The sequence below is a fragment of the Cryptotermes secundus genome, unplaced genomic scaffold (assembly GCF_002891405.2).
Source record: "Cryptotermes secundus unplaced genomic scaffold, Csec_1.0 scaffold1863, whole genome shotgun sequence".
NCBI classification, from domain to species: domain Eukaryota; kingdom Metazoa; phylum Arthropoda; class Insecta; order Blattodea; family Kalotermitidae; genus Cryptotermes; species Cryptotermes secundus.
The window spans coordinates 28,366-49,759 of NW_019725440.1; the positions used below are offsets into that span (position 1 = coordinate 28,366).

The 21,394-nt window shown below is 38.0% G+C and overlaps 1 protein-coding gene across 5 annotated transcripts in view; it reads left to right on the forward strand.

Moving 5' to 3' along the window:
* LOC111863447 (acyloxyacyl hydrolase) overlaps positions 1–17,955 on the forward strand; it is a 27,000-nt gene extending 9,045 nt beyond the window's left edge. For all 5 annotated transcript variants that reach the window (XM_023849790.2, XM_023849793.1, XM_023849791.2 and 2 more), the window contains 7 exons: positions 3,313–3,504; positions 5,288–5,551; positions 5,904–6,008; positions 7,774–7,967; positions 12,169–12,460; positions 14,262–14,435; positions 17,319–17,955. In XM_023849790.2, the coding sequence (XP_023705558.1) occupies positions 3,313–3,504; positions 5,288–5,551; positions 5,904–6,008; positions 7,774–7,967; positions 12,169–12,460; positions 14,262–14,435; positions 17,319–17,447 (1,350 nt within the window). In that variant the 3' untranslated portion in view covers positions 17,448–17,955. The remainder of the gene's footprint in view (positions 1–3,312; positions 3,505–5,287; positions 5,552–5,903; positions 6,009–7,773; positions 7,968–12,168; positions 12,461–14,261; positions 14,436–17,318) is intronic.
* Positions 17,956–21,394: the final 3,439 nt, after the last annotated feature.

The window sequence follows — 21,394 nt, forward strand, 5'->3', positions numbered from 1 at the left end:
AATAAACCAGTTAACAATCTGTACGGCCTCTTCAGTAATGAAACACGTTACAATATATATATATATATTGTAACGTGTTTCGTTACTGAAGACGCCGTAGAGATGGTTAATTGGTTTATTTAACAATCTACGAATATCGGCTACAATTACTTATCATGATATTACGGGTTTGCACACGTTACAAACCCTACAACAAAATCTCTTAACACTATCTTCAAGAGTCTTCATGTATTAATAACGCGAGAGCTATACAAGTCTCCCTGAATTACACACTCCAAATATAATTGGTTATCACGAACTGCCACTGATCCTCGCACATGCGTCTGTAGCTCGTAACTTGCGAACTGAGAACTCGTTGATAACACACTGACTCTCGCTTGCTGCTCAGCCGGCTTTTATTCCGTTCGCTGTTGCTAGTGTGACGTGGCGTATAGCCTAGCAACACTGTTACCCCTTGGTGACGTCACTGCTGTTGACTCGCTTTGCATAGCTTCAAGGTTGCGGGGACTCGGCTAACTTCGGCTCCGCTCGTGATGTCACCGCGGGGAGAGTGGCGGGGTGATGCCTTGCCTATTACCATAGTAACGCGAGCGCTACGTTACCGCCACGTACCGCCGGGGAGGTGGGTGTCCTCCCCTTGCGCAACATGTCACAGTATATATATATATTCTTTTTGTAAAAGAATGAAGTCCAAGTCAGCCTTGAACCACCCTTGTAATATGTGTATGTGCATATGTGTTTATTCCCCACATGTTGGATTTGTAGATATGGTATGGCACTTTAAGTGGTTATAATGTGATGTATTCGCTATTATTTCTTGACATGTCCAATTGTATTCACTTCAGTTATGGACGAAAATAAAGTTGAAAGTTGAATTGTTGATGTAACCAGTCTGAGCACCGCTTGCTATTACTAATGTTAACAGTCAGTCAGATGTACCACTTATTTTTCTACTTACAAGTCTCTCTTCAATTGGCCAGTGTTCATGAAATCATGGTTTCTGACCTTCACATGTTCAGGCATTTTCTTGACTACTGTTTCAGCTTTCATTATGTTGGCCAGCAAATCTCTAGGTATGAAGTGAATGAAGTAATAAGTTAAAAGTCCATGAAATTATTCTGTTAATATATCCCCTGTGGTGAGGTTTTCAGGTGATGGCTTCTGTATTAACAATCAAATAATCAGAATAGATGTTGATGCCGCTAGAGTCTAGTAGCTGACCCTCGGCTATGAGTAATGAGCTCCAGTGTGACTGAAACCACTTCATTTCAGGCAGGCACAACAAAATGTTGTAAATCATAGTCTTAAAGTATCTTGAAATTTAGTGTCTTGTTTAAGACATAATTATTGCTGCTTTTATTTATTTTTTCAAAAAAAGTTTTGTTGAATGAAAATTAAGGCAATAACAGAATCTGTGTCATTCAGAAGTGTAAATCTTTTGAAATGCAATGTCTCAATAATGAAGTGAAGTATTTTCAGTGGCATTTTTATTTTGTAGGGGTCTACTTCATGGACATTTTGAGATTTTGTATGGCAGTGTGTTTACACTAACTTACAGAAATACAGCTCATTAAAAGATATAAAATATCAGACATGCAAATAAAATAATCCATAAAAGCAGATTTACTTTGAGTGGTTCTATCATGTTACATGAAGAATTTGAATTATCAGGGTCTGAACTGTTTGAGACAGATGTTTACTAGCAGCAGAGTTAATAACTGACAAGATGGTTCACCGTATTTCATTTAAGGAGAATTTACAATTTCCACATTATTCCATATTGTAAAATGAACATAGAACCTAAAATAACTTGATGAGATTTGTGTGTTTCACATCAGTGACTATGATGAATACTATCTTCTGGGATGTGGTGATGCTGTGTAGTCTGGTGGAAGTTTACAAACCTTCCTTCAAAACACTGGTCAACTTCTGCACTTCAGCAAAACATAATGTTGCATGTTTTGTGTGTGTCACGCTACAAATAAGTTTACGCCATGTTTGATATAGCGAATTTATTCCGCTCGCTCACCTTACACACACCTTACAATCATTAACTCTTGCAGTGTTACAGTTACTGCTTACACAATATCTCAGCCAATACTGGACTGTCTTCTCTGGCAGTTTATAGCAGACTCACTCTGCGAATGCATTCAAACCTGTTTTATAACCTCGGTCGCTGCTATGCAACGAACCCTCTGTTATAACCATGGAGACTCCTGTTAGAACTACAATAGAGCGATTGTTGTTTCCTCTGCAATGGTCTGTTCTAGCGTTTCCATAGAAGTGACTCTTCTGTATTCCCGACACGTTACAATATTTTTTTTTTCAGTGATTTCTGTCTGAATAGTATAATTTTCTTTTGCAGTCAGAAAAGAACATACCAAAATTTGGAGATAATTCAGCATTATGACCTACATGATTTACCTCTTTAGAAATAGATTCAGTTGTGTACTAGTTCTTCTTTGGGCAGTTGACAATTACTCTTCCAGTCAAGAAATTCCCTCTGTTATGGAAGTGATAAGTTCAGCATCAAACTCAGTAAACCTGACAATTAGACCCTCCCTGAATCATTTTAATCTCAATTTTTAAAGATTCATTTTAACACTATCCTTCTTTCTATATTCAAGTGCTTGAAATGATCATGTTTCTAGATGTTTTCCAACTAAAATTTTATATGCTTCTGTTGTTTCCCATGTTTGTGCTACATATCCAACCATCTCTTCTTGATTTAATCACTATAAGACAATTAAAGTAAGGTGGACAATTTGTGAAGCTTCAAGAGAAGCAGGACATGTAGCACTTAATGGGGAAAAGAGGAATGCACACAGGATTTCGGTGGGAAAGTTAGAGGGAAAGAGACCACTAGGAAGACCTAGATGTGGGTGGGAGGATAACATTAGTATGGAACTTAGATAGGATGGGGTAGTATGGGCTGGATTAATCTGGCCCAGGATAGGGACCGGTGAAGGGCTGTTGTGAACATGGTAATGAACCTTTGGGTTCCATAAAATGTTGGCAAATTCTTGACTAGCTGAGCAACTGGTGGTTTCTTAAGAAGGAATCGGCTGCCTGGACTTCATATTATGTCTTCCCCCCACCCCCCATTCTTTAGTCAATTTATTTCTCTTCGGGGAAGACATTCTTCTTGAGCAGTTTGTTCTCAGATACCTGAGTCTACAGTCAGTTATTATTAATGTGAAACTGAATTTCTAATATTCATATAATTTTGATAATGGAAGAAGAAAACAACTTGTGTGTTTAAATGAGGAATATAGTGCAGAAAACTTCTAAAATCGTATGATTACTTTACAGAAACTTGTTTGGACATCATCACACATGAGGAATGGTTTGAAAAAAAATGAATTCCATCAGCACTTGCAGCAGCTGGACTTTGATGTCTGTAGCTTACCAGCCATCCATGAACTGTGTGAAATGTTCAACAGGAGCTGGGGACTGATTCAACCAGCATTTGATGTTGACAGGGACTGGTTCAGTGTTGTTGGTGTATGTACGCATATTGTAACTTTGGTTTGACAAAAATTTGTATTTATTTATTTATTTATTCATATCCATGGATCATTATACATGATATAGGACAAGTCAAATTCAAACTCAGTAATTGCCTTATTTTTGAGTCTGAATATTTAAACTTTTCTCTTATTTGCATTCAATGTGTATGTGAATAGGTCGGGCATGTGTCAGATTTGAGAGATCCAGAAGTTTTTTTAAGTTTTACTGTCAGTCCCAGCCCTTTAGGCTGTATAAGAACTGACAGGCTACTTAATAAAAACTGAATAACACTTACAAGAGGCATTTTTGTTCTCAAGGTAGGAAGCAAAGAGTGTTAAACACAAAGTATTGTGCTGTGTCTCAGCTTCTCTTTTGTAGGTTACTGTATGACAGTGTCATTATCTAGACTATATAGGTTTGAGCGGTAATGTGATTGATTGGAAAAGATTTGGAGGGAAGTAGCCATGTCCTAATGAAGATATTATCTTGGTATTTGCCTAGTGGGACAGAAAAATTTCAGTCAGGATGGCCAGTGTACTGGGTGAGATTTAAACCAAGCACATACTCTCGTCAATTGGAATGTGTTTTCACATGTATAAACTAGAAAACAAAAAAATAAAATAAAACAAACACCGTGGCCTGTAGTCTGCAAGTGAATTATACTGACAAAGTCACTGCCACTTGTTCGCGAAGTTAGTGCCAGCTTTTGTGGATAGAGGGTGTCACATGGTCAGCGCAAGGGTTCCCTATGGCCATTAATCTCGGTTTTGTACACCAGAGCTGCTATTTCTTTGAAATAGCTCCTCACTTATCCTCATGAGGCTGAGTGGAGCCTGTTCCAGACCCACTACTTCTCAGAAAATCTGGTAGTGCCGGGAATTGAACACAGGACTCCTGGATCTGTGGCCGGGTACTGACCACTAGACCACAGAGGCATTCATATATAAACTACACAAATTAGAAAGTGAACTTTGAGGCATTCAGATAGCTCTTGGCTTAATCAATTCTTTGGCAGGAAAAGGATTAACAAAACCTCAAACATCATAATTTCAGATGTATCTGTCTGAAAATATATTGTCATGGAGGCTAACAAAGAACAGCTTGAATATGCCAATTACTGATTATAGTTGAATGTCTGCATCATGGAAATATAGTAAAGAAAATATACTCATTGCAGGGTCACATTTTTTCTTGTGTGTTCAAACTTCACAAATGTAGACCTTGTAATGTCATTTCAGACATGCCATAGCTCAGATGGTTAGATCTGGATTATCACAGTAGAAGCCTGTTTTCACTTCTGGGGTGATGTCATATGTGATTCATGATGGAAAATTGCCAGTAGAACATGTCCCCCCCACTCTAGTTTCCTTGATTTTTCCCTGCTAGACATCATTCCACCATTGCTCTATACTTAATCACAACCCCCGCAGGTGTGCAGTAGCCATGACCAGGTAGCACATATCACATCCTTGACTTCTAATCTGGGGGCCTCATCTCAGGCCAGGCACTTTGCAGGTTGCATATTAATGAAGTTAAGTTTTTCAAGTTTTAATCTAAATCCACGAGGAAATTGTGGTAGTAATACAATATATTATTACTATAATCTCTCATTAGTGTTTCTTCAATAAGTACTTCATTCTGTCATCTAATTTGCATGTCATTGTCTTTTCAAAGATAAAATATGCCAAAGGAAAAAGAAAAGTGGATCAAATCCAGCAAAAGGGTCAGATGTTCTTATTATATTTGCTGCCTATTTGATTTGTTATCACAATTTCAGCCTGCACGTGGCACATTTTGGCGTGGACGAGACTGCTGTGATTGGGATTTTGGTTCCTACCCTGGACGACAGCCGTTTAATGGGGATGTAACTGCAGACTATAATTGCAATGGGATATGGGGGTTCAATCCTGTTACGGGAACACCATGGGAAGACATACTGTGTAAGGACTTCGATTCTCGAGGAATCATCTATGTAGGTGATTCTGTTGGGGCACATTTCCACTTTCCTGAATCATGGATCAACCCGTTGCTTATTTCCAAGGTGAGTGTTGTGTATTAGTTCTCTGTATTTCAAACCTCTGTATCAGCCTCATCTCAGACTTCAGTTTATTGGTTTCAGACGTTTTTGTTGGGGTTCATATTAAATGTGCACATGCACACACGTACAAAAGAAGAGATGTACCTTGTAATACCTAGTCATAGACTTCCAGTAATCTATCTTGAGGAAACAGACTGGGAAGGTTTGAAGTACCATACACGTTATTTCAAGAGATTTGAATGCATGACATTTGATTCTTTCTATGTGCATATGTGTGAACTGGTTAGGAGGGAAAGAGGTTGACAGAGGAACATAACTAGCTCCCATCAAGCGATTGTGCTTCTCAAATTTTCAGGAAACATTGCACAATTACACAGAACCATTAATGAATGAATTGGATTGGCCTCATCTTGGTTTTGCAACCGGATTTATGAACACAACTGAGCCATTGCTTATCAAGGTAGGGGGAAAAAGTCATTAAGTCTAAGATCGTTAACATAATGGTTTAATTTCTTTAGTTCATCGTAACTTCAGAATTTATAATGGATGATCTGTTTCTTAAATGGTGTCTCTGCATGTATGTGTTCACATCCATCATGTAGTCTTTCAGTATCACTAATCCACTTATTTTATCTGTTATTGCATTTCATGAAATATATGAAGTCTGTTTCATGTATTTTTATTTCATTGTCCAGTCAGTAATTGCTTTTATGTCAGGAATTTGGTTTTCTTTTTATCACCATATTGCATAGCCACACTTCACAGCCACACAGGCTGATAGAGACAGGCTTTGTTTTGTAGAATCTCTATGATAAGGAAGGAAAAGTCATACTAGTTTTTTTGGAACCCACATTTTTGTATTAGCCACCCTAATACCATGTTCATTCATTATCAAATAATTCAGACTGTTATTAATTGAAAGTCATGATCAATTCCTTCTGAGAAGGCATGGTTTTGTTTGCATTTAATGCACATAAATTGAAGTGAAATTAATTTGTAATTCAAAGTAATAATATACCTTTCCAAAAAAATAACTTCTCCATAATTCAAAACTATTACTACATAAAAAGTAGTTTACAGCTTCACAAGCAACAAGAAACATAGTCAGTCTTAAGCAGGTAATTAAAAGATTGCTTAGGAGAGTGGCTGATGGCCTGGACAGGAGGGGTGGAAGGGAAATTCTGGAAAGAGGAACCTGATATATTCCATTCTAATAACTCATGTATGAAAGGTAACATCAATAAAAAAATTTAATTTTCAAATTCTGAAGGAGGTACTCAGAGTAGTAAGGAAAACATTGTGCAGTATGTAGTGTGGTTAGGTGAGAATTGTTTTCTGCCACTGTCTCATATGTGATTTATGGTGCGGCCGCTTTGCAGCCATACGTAGCAACAGGTGAGAAGAGTTGGATAATTTTAATAAAAAAACAGTAATGAGTGAAGTTAAAAAGAATCGTTTTAAACATGATCCACATGGATTGAAGATTTAAGTTAACATTTAAATGAAAACAACAAGCTATATATTGTAGCCATGTAACCCCTTATAGTTGGTTGGTTGGTTGATTGGTTTCCAATGGCTGCATTTGGGATCAATCCATTTTGCTTCTTGCTTCCCAATAGAGAACACTCAAGTTCTTGCTCTGTTGCATCTTGAAGAAGTTTGCACTTTTCTTTTGGGAAGCTTTGCCAGGTTTGTTTTCCTTTTAATGGGTAGGTCAAGTAGACTGATATTATTGGTGAGGCACCATTTTAAAAAATTATGCATGCAAGTTTTGATCATAGAATTTTATAAAAATAAAATGTGTTAATTATGCAATGAAATGCACTGCATATTTATAGCTTAGTACCAGAGATAATACAGGGTGTCAATCAAGGAGGAAACTTCGCAACACCATTGACCAGGCCCAACATTCCTCACAGATTGCTGCTGTAACTGTAACTGTAACGGCGCTTGTTTATCAGCGCTAATGACTCATTCTGCTATCAGCAGTTACAGCAGCAATCTGTGAGGAATGTTGGACCCGGTCAGCAGTGTTGCGAAGTTTCCTCCTTAACTGAACGCGCTCTAGTTTGTATCACTTTTGAATTAAACGTTAGATAACAGTGATGCCACTCGAAAAAACTTATTTTGTGAGGACAAGGAAGGGAAGTAGCTACACTACAACTAGTTCTTTAGTGTAAAATGTGAGACCCAGATGTCAGTGACGTTTACTGTGTTATCTGTAGGGTGTTACAGATTCTTTGTACTTGAAGCTACGTTCACGAAACAGGTGCAACCATCGAGATTACCAGAACCTGTCCAAAAATGGTGCATCAAGCTATGATGGAATGACTTATGTAGAAAGCCTTGCACGGAATCACTCTACAGATAAGCCTATTCTTTTTCTGTATGGAATGTATGGCAATGATGTCTGTAACAGGTATGTAAGCTTCACAGCTTACATTACATTACACTACACCACACTACACTACACTTACTTTACATTACATTACATTCATTTCATTTTAATTCATTTTCAATACATTGCATTACATCGCATCTCCTGGATCCAGAGTTAGACAAAATGTCTGTAGGATGTGTAATATGTTATATAAATACAAAAACATGTGTACAGTACATCTGAAGTTTTCACACAAGAAAACACAGTGGTTACACAGTAGGCTATTAAAAAATACATTCAATATGTACATATATACTGTCAACTTAACGCTATTTACTCAAACTTTAAATGGGTGAGTCACTTTTTAGACAATAAGTATTCGTCAACATAGTATGAGTAGAATGAGCATTTAAACATCATTCTAGTGATATCTTAAATCATGCTTTTTCATTCAGAAGACTTTTGAAATCAGATGGCACATTATTGAAAGTGTTGATCCCAGCATAATATGTGTTTTTTTCTGAAAGCATCAGAGGTTAGCAGTTGGTTTAAGAAGAAAGTGTTCATGTCTTGTGTTAACACTCTGTCCATCTGCATTGGTCTGAGAATGATCTTCGTTATTTATAATGAAGTTTATTAATGAAAATATATATTCACATGGAAGGGTGGAAGAGTTAAGATCTCTAGTTTCTTAAACAGTTCTCTACAAGATTTGGCACCCATCATGAGTCTGACAGTTCTCTTTTCCATTGTAAATGCCTTTTTGCTGTCAGATGAATTACCCCAGAAAATTATTCCTTATTTCATTAAAGCGTGAAAGTAAGCAAAATACATTGATTTGAGAGTGTCAGTGTTGCTGATATGCAACACGGATCTAACTGCATAACACGTTCCACTTAGCTTTGGAACCAACTGATCAATATGGCCTTTCCATTTTAAATGGTTACCAATTTGTATGCCAAGGAATTTTGTGTTACTGCCTCTTTTATATTTTTATCAATATATCCAATATTTAATGGATACTGTGGTGAGTTTTTATTATAAATTTTATTGCTTTTGTTTTATCTAAATTCAGGGACAGCTTGTTTGCAGAAAACCATTTACTGAGTTGAGAGAGAACTTTGTTTGATAGTATGTAGAAATCATCTAAATTTTGACTAGAAATTATGATACTAGTGTCACCAGCAAATATTACGGATATTGATGAGTTTAGTGTAGGAGGGATGTCATTTATGTAGATTAGGAAGAGCAAAGGCCCTAAAATTGACCCTGGCGAACTAAGTGTTTTACTATTTCCTGGTTTGAGTAGGTACCCTGGGTTAAATTTGATGATTTTGTTTCATTCTTTTGTTTGCTATCTGTTAGGTAGGATCTGAACCAACTTGCTGTTGCCAAAATAATGTAATTCAGTTAATCAAATTTTGTGATTTACACGGTCAAAAGTTCTTGCCAAATCAGAATATTCCACCAACATGCATTTTTTTATTACTGCACATGGTAGCGTTGTTGGTTGAGGCACTATGATACTAGCTGGAAGTTCGCGGGTTCACGGATTTTTTCAGTTGACCTCATCCTTCCAACTGCACTGACTCAGCCTCTAACAGAAATAAGTACCAGGAATATTGTTGGAATATTTTTGGGGGTAAAGGACAGCCGGTGCGTAAGGCTGACAATCCTGCCACCATCTCTGAGCCGATTGTCTAGAATATGTGGGAACCTCAACATCTCTCAACCCTATGGGCCTCACAGGGATAGCTTTACTTTTTTTTTTATATATTTGAATACACACACTATTAGCTTAAAGGCTGCATTTTCAGTGGATATTCCTTTCCTGAAGCCTGACTGTTCTGAGGCTAGTATCTTATTACACTGCAAATACAGTGCGTACAATCAAGTGCGCGCCGCGGCTGCAATTTGCCGTGAGTCATACCGCCGCAGAACGGATGCAGTNTACTAGTGAAATTGGCCTGTAGTTTGGCATACTAGTTTTGTTCCCCTTTTTGTGCAGTGGTCTTGCTACTGAAATCTGAAGAGAAGCAGGGAAGATCCCTGTGCATAGTGAGTGATTACAAATGTGAGTCAATTGGTGACTGATTAGAGATGCACAAACTTTTAAAATTTTAATTGTTATTTGATCATAACCTGATGAGTTTTTTGCTTTGAGAGACTGTATTATAATTTTTATCTCAGTTTCAGTGGTTGCAATGGTCTTAATACCAGGGTATTCTATTTAAGCATCCTGTTGCATTAATATACTCTTCATTCACTCACTATACTTTCATCCATAATGCATCCTGTTTGTTATCTCCTCCGCACTACATGTTTCGGCTGTATATGGCCATCCTCTGGTGTCTGTATTTGATAAGACTGTTACACTGTGCAGTATCTACAGCTTCACCTATCACATGTGAATGTGATATCTCACACTTGAAATAAATGTTCCCTATTGAAAATCACTAAAAATCATTAATAATCAAATAATTCTTTATTAAAATTTCAGTATTTTTAGTTGGGGGCTGTTGTCCTTTTATCAAATTATTATTGTGTTTGGATTCATTTTGCAGTGGTATGGGTGTTGTGTATATGCAGTTCCCAGTTTTGTTGGTGCAGTGATTATATATGCCCTTTTTGACTGAGTTCTTCGCCCTGCCTGTTAGTAGCTTATGTACACATATAAAATGTATTTATGTGAAATCTATAATAAATTCTGTATAGGTAAAAATTTGTCATAAGTTTCCTATTCAGATTGATCTAAAAGGAGGAGATGCCTTATCATTTTTGCTTTTAAAATTTGATTTAGAATATGCCATTAGCAAGGTCCAAGAAAACTAGGTGGGGCTGAATTTAAATGGGATGCATTAGCTGCTGGGTTATGCTGAGGATGTGAATCTGTTGGGAGATAACACAGATACCATAAAGAAAAGCACAGGAATTTTAATTGACACTAGTAAGGAGGTTGGTCTAGAGGTAAATGCAGAGAAAACTAAGTACAAGTATAGGTTATCATCTTGTCATCGGAGTGCAAGGCAAAATCATGACATAAAGATAGCTAACAGATGTTTTGAAAGTGTGGCACAGTTCAGATATTAGGAAATTGAAATAAATCAAAACTTGATTTTGGAAGAAATTAAATTCTGGTAATGCCTGCTACCATTCAGTCCAGAACCTTTTGTCTTCTCACCTGCTGTCTAAACACAAAGATTAGAATATACAAAACTATAATATTGCCCGTGGTTCCTTATGGGTGTGAAACATGGTCTCTGACATTAAGGGAGGAACATAGACTGAGGGTGTTTGAGAACTGGGTGTTGAGGATAATATTTGGATCGAAAAGAGATGAAGTGATGGAGGGGGGTTGGATAAAACTGCATAATGAGGAGCTTCATGTGTTGTACTCTTCGCCAAGTGTAATTAGATTGATCAAGTCAAGGTGGATGAGATGGGCTGGGCATGTAGCATGAATGGAGGAGGAGAAGAAGATGAAGAATGCATGTAGGATTTTGGTGGGAAAGGCGGAAAGGAAGATACCACTAGGAAGACCAAGATATACATGGGTGGATAATATTAAGCTGGATCTTAGAGAGATAGGATGGAGTGGTATGGACTGGATTGTTCTGGCTCAGAATAGGGAATAGTAGGTGGCTGCTGTGAACATGGTAATGAATGTTCGAGTTCTATAAAATGTTGGGAAGTTCTTGGGAGCTGCACATGTGGCAGTTTCTCAAGAGGGGCTCATCTCCATGGAGTTATAGTTAAGTTTGATCTGTTTAATAAGCATACAGTTTATAAGCATACAGTTTATTTTCAGCTACCAAAGCCATGAATTCAAACCAAATCTGTCTTGGCTGAGACATTATTGTGGTTGAGGCTTCTAATGGATTTTCTCATTCCTTCCAAGAACACACTGGGATAACACATAAAATTAGGCCACAACCTTCCTAATTTATTTTTCAGTGTCATCCAGTCATTTGATGTTGTGTAGCGTGACGTATTTACATGTTCACCAAATTAAGTACACATAAAATAAATAAATGTAAACTAAAGTAAGTTATATATGGTACTGTGTTGGAAGTCTTAAGATTCTGCCTTCAGTCTTGTATCTTGTATCTTTATTTTCATTTCCATAGATCCTTACTGGCTACCAAAGCCATCGGATATAGAACATGTCACGATATGCATGCAGTTAGCATCCCCAAATTATTTCCGATTCTATTTACATTACTGTTGTAATGTTGATCAGATTTTCAGATTCTGTGCCTCACATGACATCTGCTGTCGCATTCCACGAGAATGTGATGAATGTTCTAACCACACTGAATGCAGTGTTACCATTTGGGAGCCATGTGATATTGATAGGCCTTGTTGATGGAGGATTCATCTATCCAACAATGGCAAATAGAATTCATCCACTAGGGCAGTTTCAAGGCAACATTCGCTATAATGATGTGTATGCCTGGTTCAATTGTATGGAGATGGGGCCTTGTTCTGCTTGGATGAATAGCAATGTAACACTTAGGAAGATGGCAACACTGGTAGGTCACATGTCTTAGTATTGTCATACTGAAGGAAAGTCCGTATGTCTGCTCCATTGCATTTGTATATTGAACTTCATTGTCTATGTCCCTTTTCTAACTTGTTTTAAAAAGATAAATCTTATAAGTAATGTCATTTACCAAGTTGGTTTTCATAGTTGTTTTGTATTCCAGAGGTGCTTGGTTTGAATCTCAGCTGGGATAATGGCTATCTTGACTGTGGTATTTCATGCTGGGGTACTACCTTGATTAGATTGTGACCTTCCTTCCACATCCTTTTCAGTTCATCATTCATCCATCATTTAGCATTCAACACTGTATAGCTTAGATATTGGTAGTGTCATGAAATGTGTGTGTTGTAGTCCTTAGTGATTTGTTCAGTAAATAGTAAAAGCAAATTTGCTCCTGTATTTTATGATATATATGGAACAAGAAGGTTAAGCTCCACACACATTTTAGACTCGTGGACTGAACAGTAGTGAATATTCAGCTCCATGTTCCAGCATATTATATCTTGGGAAAGAGGTCCTGATATTGTTTGTGTAGGGAGTGTGGTGCGCCACATAGTCTGAATATGGTTGAAAAGAGAAATATTGACTATCAGAACTCAAATCCTGTTGATCCAAGATTGGGCTGTCATGCTTGTAACAAAAATTATGCAGTGAAATCTGTTTTGTAAGTATTTTTTCCAATCTCATTTGAAGCCCAGTATAAGCAATATGTTACTTTTCCATATGTATCATATTTTTTTGACTGCACCTGTGGTTTAGTGGTCAGGGTTCCTGGCTACAGATCCAGAGGTCCGGGGTTCAATTCCTGGCACTACTAGATTTCCTGAGAAGTAGTGGTTCTGGAACGTGGGCCACTCAGCCTCATGAGGAAAATTGAGGAGCTGCTTGAATGGAAAAGTAGCGGCTCCGGTCTAGAAAAAAAAACAAAATTAACAACTGTAGGGATTCATTGCACTGACCACACTACACCCTCTATCTACTAAAGTTTGCACTAACTTTGCCGACAAGTGGCTGTCGCTCGGTGGGTATAGTTTGCTTGCAGGCTAAAGCCACACAGTTTGTTATGTATCATATTTCAGTTTAATAAATAGCCCACACATTTAGTGTAACAAATTTTCAACCTTCCATGGCTTGTACCTCAGTTTACTCTGATTGTTGTTGAAATAGCACTTGATTCTTATGCTTTATGTGCTGGAACTGCTTACCACATAAACACAAACTTTGATGAGAGATGTCACATATTGAACATGCACCAAACCATGCTGCTTGTTGCATCACTTTTGCTTTGATTCTCAGCTGAGGTTCTTTCATTGTTCATTTCTTTTGTCATTGTTTTAGACAGTAATATGATAATATTAATTATGTAATTATATTCATCTGTGTAGAAACAGTTCCTTTAACTACATGTGTAAAGAAATTATTTTGTCGTAATTATACGGAGCAGATCTTTTTCTAGGTCATGGACCTATGATTTTTCTCAATATTTATATCAAGACATAATATGATAGAAACTGAATATCTGACTAATTGAAATTTATAAACTTAAATAGCTATTGATTACTTACCTGGATAACAAGTTCATCTTTTATGCAGACTGAATATTCTTTACCATGTTCACAAGAGCCCATATATTAATAACTTCAGGAAAATGTTCAAGTTCCTCTTGTATATAATTTTTATCTGTGTTTTAATTCATTGCAACTTTCAGCCGATAATAGGAAGAATTTTGACCGTAACAAGTATCATCACAGCTTTGAGGCTTATGCTAGTATTACAAATATCTTTTCAAGCGATCACAACAGCTGTCAGTTGTGTTGAAGAATATAGCTGCCAAAGAACAGTTTGCTGCATTTTCATTACACTACTTGGACAACCCTGTGCTGAAAGTCATGTGGGGATGGAAACAGCAAGGAAAACCCCTGTGGCAACTGATTGACCCAGTGGACAGTTTGCATCCTTCCCAGGTGAGGTTATCATCAGCAGTTTATAGTACTTGAAGTATTGTTAACAGTTTGAAATACTTTGCCATATATTGTCATAGAGTTGAAAGACTTTGTTCAATACCAGTATCTGTATAAGATACTTTGTTATATATTGTCAGGAGTTTGTATTAATTTTTATTTGTTACAACACCATATCCTATTATGAAGATGTTGTATTGCCAGAACTTTCATTACTGAGATTCTATCCAGACATGAGTAAGAGATAGATAGTACATTAAAATGTAGGACGCTGAAAGATATAGAGATCACATGCAATTAACACAGCTGGGAAATAAGCGCTGAGTGGAGGGAAAGAACATTGATAGGTGCAACTGCACCCCTTTAACTGCAAGAGGCAATAGATGTGTGGGATGTCCATGTTCTAAGAGACAACCATGTAAAACTATAACAGTTGTATATATTGTCACGTGTTGGTGTATAACGCGACAAGTAACTTCACGCCGTATTTGGTATAGCGAATTTTATTTCACATTTGCACTTACAATCACCCAAATTACAGATTCACAATTACTGCTATCTGCAGTATCACAAATACTACACTTCAAATGCCACAATACAACTGACTGGTTGCTGGCTAACTCGGAACTAACTCGGAAGTAACTCGTAGATAGCTCGAGGACTAACTGTGAATAGCCTTCGCTGCTCCTTATGTAGCCTCGTTCGGACAATACAGAAAACGGCCACGTAATAGGCACCACTGTTGTCTGGTGCCGTCGTGCTAGTAACGCTGTGTACCGCTGTTACTACTGTCGTCTCTCACAACCACTGTTTACCCGCGCTGCCTAGCAACCGCGGTACCCCTTGGTGACGTCACCACTGTTGACTCGCGTTGCATAGCTACCAGGATGCTGGGACTCGGCTATCTTTGGCTCCGCTCGGCTCACTTCGGCTGGCGGGGGCGGTAGGGGCGTCATCCATAGCTCAACATGTCACACTATTGTTCTCAAATGTACAGAATGACTGGGAAGCCGTCTCAATATTTATATATTGTCATGTGTTGGGTATGTAATGCGACAAACAACTTCACGCTGTTCTGGATCTAGAGAATTTATTGCACATTCGCTCTTACACTTACACAATTTACAGTTTCACAACTACTTCTCCTGCTGGAGTCACTGCCATTCACTTGATACAACTCAACTCGTAACTGCTGGACTTCAACTCATACTGAGTACTGCTTGTAACTGCTCTTACTCAGTACTCTAGTAACTCTGGTTACAAAGTCAAAGTCACATTGAGACTGATGGTCAATCAGTCAGTAAATCTTGGTGTTGAGCCCCATCTGGGGCTCATGACCAGATATTAATTATTACCAGTTGACAATTACAGTCTTGTTTCTATGGGGTGCACTCTCTGACGAGAGGACGGGTCTGTCTTTTGTATATGCTGCTGGCCCTTCCAGCACAGTCTTTCTCTGGTCCAAGTCCCTTGGGACTCATGATGACATTTTACTGTCTCAGATTTGAGACTTCCCTTTTCGTCACCTTCTACGACTCACAGGGTCACGGTGGAGGTATTTGACCCCGCCTCAACACGGGGTTCTGGTTACACTGATAAATACTCCTCGTTATGTTGCTTCCGCACTGACAACACAGAAAACAGTTATGTGATAACTACCACTGTCGCGTGACATCATGTTTACTGATTGCCAAGCAACAGTCTGCATGGAGTCACCTGTTGCCACATAGTAACGGCGATGTCCCCTATTACATCACTGTGGGAAGTGCTGTTACGTCACCATGGGGGAGGGGGGTGTCCTGCATAGTGCAAATACGTCACAATATGTTGTTCACAAGTTTGCGGGCCCTGATAAGGGCCGTTTGTTCCGCTGTGCTTGTGCTAGTAGTAGCGTGGGCCTTCCTTAACGGTTGCTGAGCGGTTATGACTGGGCAGGATAGCGGCGAGCCTAGTCGGATAGTCTGGGCCTTCTTTATGGCCACTCAGTGGTTATGAGTCGGCATGAGAATGGAGTCTAGCTGGCCTGGTGCTGTAGTGCACATGCTAGTGTAGTCTGCTGTCTCAGTGTCGTTTTTGCTGGAGAACTGCTGCTTCATAACGTCAACATAGCTACGTTAGCTGTCTTCGGCAGAGTGAAGACGTTGAAGAAGAACTGATGATAGTGAGTTTTGAACTCTGCCTTTTATACCATGCTTGCTGGGCAGAGCTAGAGGTGCAGTTGCAGTTGTGAGCGCTGATTGGCCAGTGCCCACGATGACCTCCAGGGGGGGGGGGCATAAAGCGAGTGCTGTATAAATATGACCGTTGGTCGCAATGTGACATTGACGTGGCTTGAGCAGAAGTTCAGTGTTGTCTGTTAGACCGGCAAAGCTACGTGTTAGAATGTGGGAGGTTCCCACAGATGCTTTACAATGTTGGCAAAATAAACTTAAATATAATGAAGCAGTTTACATGTTCAGGATTGTAATATTTGGTATGAGTTCCCCATTTATGGTATTTAAAAGTCAAGACCAACACTGCAGTACTAAATCAGCATTATATGAAGCAGTACTGAGATGACATCCCTCTACTTAAATGAAGTAAGAACTGTGCCTTGAAGGCATATGGTGGAGTGAATATATAGATCCATGCATTCTTGACCTTGCCACTGATTGGAGGTGAGTGGTCAGCTTCATGCTTCAGCCAGTTTACCTCCTGGGGAAGGAACCCCCCAGTACCCTTTGGATAGGAGACTGGATGGGCCCCAGAATCGGGCTGGACCACATATAGAAGAGAAAATGCTTGCCTCTACTGGGACTTGAACTCTGACCCTTTGGTTGTCCAGCCCAGTGGTGTTAAAGGTATGCCACCAGTGATGTAAAGTTTTTTTTGTTTGTTTTTTTTCAGCTGGCTCAACCCTTGATAGCCAGAGTCCTATGGGATGACATCATGAGGAACTTCCCTGAAGCTCTTGGGGATGAAAATCCTAATAATCAAAGAATTGAGGAGTTGTTTGGAAATCAGGGTGGTCATTGAGTTTCTCTTCGTGATATTAAATACTAATGCATCAATTTTGTGAGATACCTTCCATAACAGAAGTAGGGAAGAATTTCCGTGTCTTTCAACTCTTTCAGTTCAACTATGAAACATGTGTTAAAACTTTTTATAAACTGAGTCATTTTGCTTTACAGCTTCAAATCTTTGGGTTCTAAGTATATGCTTGAGGCAGCCTCTAATATCAGCAAAGAAGCACATCATGTAGGGTTGCCAGGCATTCCTTATGTACAGGATTAATTTTCTTGGCAGGTTACTCCTCAGGACTGAATTATCACTAGGAGATACAGTCACGTATGCTTTTCTGAAGGCTCTGTATAGATTGCCATTGTACAAGCTCATGATGAGTGGGCGCATGCAGTGTTCTCATTGAACTGAGGTATTTCAAAGATGAATGCTGAATTTTAGATATCAACATCATCAGTAATCTGTCAAGATGACAGGTTCACAGTCTCTTCCAAAACAATTCCTCCATTTAATAAGATCTAGAGCTTTCTCCTTCAAATGACAGTATCCTCTTCTGTCCCCAAGGTCATCCAGCATCTTCTTACATCTTCTTCCTCGTCTTCTTGTCACTTCTATCCGCCCTTCTATCTTTCCTTTGATAACTTCTTTTAGAAGGCAGTTTCTGCATAAAACATGACCAATCCAATTAGCCTTCCGTTTTCTTATTTTGTATAGGATATTCCTCTGCTCACTGACTCTAATTAACACTTCTTCATTTCTCACATAATCGGTCCAACTGATCTTCTCCATCCTTCTCCAACACCACATTTCAAAACTTTCCACATGTTTCTGATCTACTGCCCTAAATGTCCATGTTTCAGCCCCATACAGAGCTATGCTCCAAATGTAGCATTTCACTAGTTTCTTCCTCAAATTTAAGTCCAATTTGCTGGTAAAAAGATTCTTCTTCTTGCTAAATGCAGCTTTTGCCATGGCAATCCTGGATTTAATTTCACTAGTACACCTTCCATCATCTGTTAACAAGCTACCCAAATATTTAAAACATTTCACATTCTCCAGTTGTTTTTGGTCTATCTTTATTGTGACTGGGGTTGGTTGTCTCGAAATTTTCATTACTTTTGTTTTTTCCACATTCATTTCCATGCCATAGCACCTTCCAATTTCAATTAGTCTATCAGTCATGCCCTGTAGCACAGTTTCTTCCTTAGCCATTAACACAAGGTCATCTGCATATTTCACAGTTTGAATAATTTGCCCTCCTACTTTGAAGTCTCCGAGCCCATCCAGAGCTTCCTTGGTAAGGCATTCGCTGTACAAGTTGAACAGAATTGGTGATAAACAGCATCCTTGTCGAACTCCTCTTCCAATCTCCACACTTCCTGTCTCCCCTCTGGCCAGTCGTACTCTAACTTTCTGATCCATGTACAATTTGCCAATCAATCTTCTTTCACTCCAATCGATACCTGTTTCTTTTAGGATCTGCATTAATTTGGTCCAGTTTTTAGATATACTCTTCATTTAATTAATCCCTTTTATTCATCTTTATTCTGTGAATTTAAAGAGTATTAAGAACTGAACAAAATCTTTATGTCATTTATGGAGACGGATCTCGTGGGAATTGGTTGTGATAATGTGAATTGAATTGGCTTAAAGTTTTTTCAGTGGTGTGCTTTCATGTTAGCAGTGTTTGCATTTGGGTTCTGTTAGCAGTAATTAGTTAATTCTGCCCCTTTGAAAAAATTGTGTGTTCGATATATTGAAATTTAAGATCTGGCAACCTTAAGTAAATGTTAAGCTTCATATTCCTAGTATTAGAGGAATGAGTTGAATAAAGTACAAAGTCTGTCTTTTGAAAAGTGAAGAAAAAATAATCATGGGTGACTTAAAAAGTGTGTGTTACGGAAAATGTAAGTTACACTCGTGTATTTATGTAGTAAGTCAGTAGTAATTAGGCTGTATCTCAGGAGTGAACAAATGATATCAATAATGTAAATAATAATCAGAATGCTGTAAGATTAACAATTATAAATAAGAAGGTAAATTATATATTTGTTTGTACTGCATTGTAGATTTTAACAAAGAGTGGAAAGTAATTTTATATAAGACTGAGGGAACACATAAGAGGCAGAAAAAAAGACCAAAGGGACAGTAGCACACAAACATACAAATGAAAAATATGGAAATTGTACTGCTTTTTTTTTTTTGTAGTTGCTTTCTGAGGCATTGTATGTACGTACATTTTTTATAGTACTAGAACGGGGAGTCTCCAAACTTTTCGAAACGCGGGCCACACTAGGTAATTCAGCACTTTCAACAGGCCGGATAAAATGAGAAATTATTAACTCTAGGTATATGAGTGTCATTGAAAGCACAGAATTTCATAAACTAAATACAAAGTATGTGAGAATAAATTATTGTATATTAATGACAACAGACAGTAGCAGCAAATGCTCGTATTTTCATCACAAATTATAATAAAACAATTAATGTGAATGATGGAACTCTTTTTGCATTCTTAAAATCTGATTAAATTGAGGTTCAAATTTTGAAACGCTAATCACAAATAGCGACTTTAAATGTTCATAGGATAAATTTGCCCTGTATTTTGACTTGGTGTACTTCATCTGGGAAAAAGTTTGTTCACACAGATATGTCATCCCAAAAATGGAGATAAATTTACAAGCAAATTTCTTTAAATTTGGAAATTGCTCAGAGTTCAGAAATTTATAAAATTCGATGAAATTTTTTCTCCTGTATTTGTCTTTAATATGTGATAATTTTCCTGAAGTTCAAAAATTTGCATTTGAATTTGACTTGGGACATCTGCAGCATCACAGTCAAAAGGATTTTGAAACAATCTAATTTCCTGAGCACTGGCATCCAAATCAGCAAATTGGTTCCGAAACTATTCTTTAAAATCTGAAATGACTAAATTTGCAAACGAGGAAGGAAATTCAGCTTCACCCGTTTTATGCAACTGTGCACAGTATAGCATATGAACAAAGTTACAGTTTTTCTCTTGGCTTTCCAGAAGTATCAACTTTGCTCTGTATGCCTTGATAAGTTCAAATAAATCACAGACTAAGTTATTTTCACCCTGCAACTTTAAATTCAAATTGTTCATATGGTTCACCAGATCAGCAAAAAATGCTAATTTCCAAAGCCACCCGGTATCTGATAAAAGTGGTTCGTGATGGTTTTTCTCGGTAAGAAATATATGAATTTCATTCCTGAGCTGAAAGAAGCGTGAAAGAACCTTTCCACAGCTAAGCCATCGAACTGCAGTATAATATGTCAGGTCAGTAAGCTCGGAATCACATTCCTCAAGAAAAGACCGAAACTGGTGATGGTTAAGTGCATGACAGAGAATGAAATTAATGATAGAAATAACAGGTTTTAAAACAGAGCTCATATCAACGTGTTTTGCACAGAGTGCTTGTTGGTGGATAACACAATGAAGAAACATTGGCTTTGATATTCCTGCATCCTGACAAGCTCTTGTGATTTGGTCAACCAAACATATTTTTATACAAGACATGTTTTTTCCTCCATCAACTATCACGCGCTGCAGATGGTTCCAGTCCAAATTATATTCTGTTAGTGTTGTTTGTATTTCTTTGAAGATATCTGTTATAGTGCCATGCATGCTGTGAAGTGACGCTAATTCCTGTGTGACATTAAGTTCATTGTCGACGCCACAAAAATATCCTGCATCCTCACAAGCTCGTGTGATTTGGCCAACCAAACATATTTTTATACCAGACATGTTTTTCCTCCATCAACTATCACGCACTGCAGACGGTTCCAGTCCAAATTATATTCTGTTAGTGTTTTTTGTATTTCTTTGAAGATATCATCTGTTATAGTGTCATGCATGCTGTGAAGTGATGCCAATTCCTGTGTGACATTAAGTTCATTGTCGACGCCACAAAAAAATCCTGCATCCTCACAAGCTCTTGTGA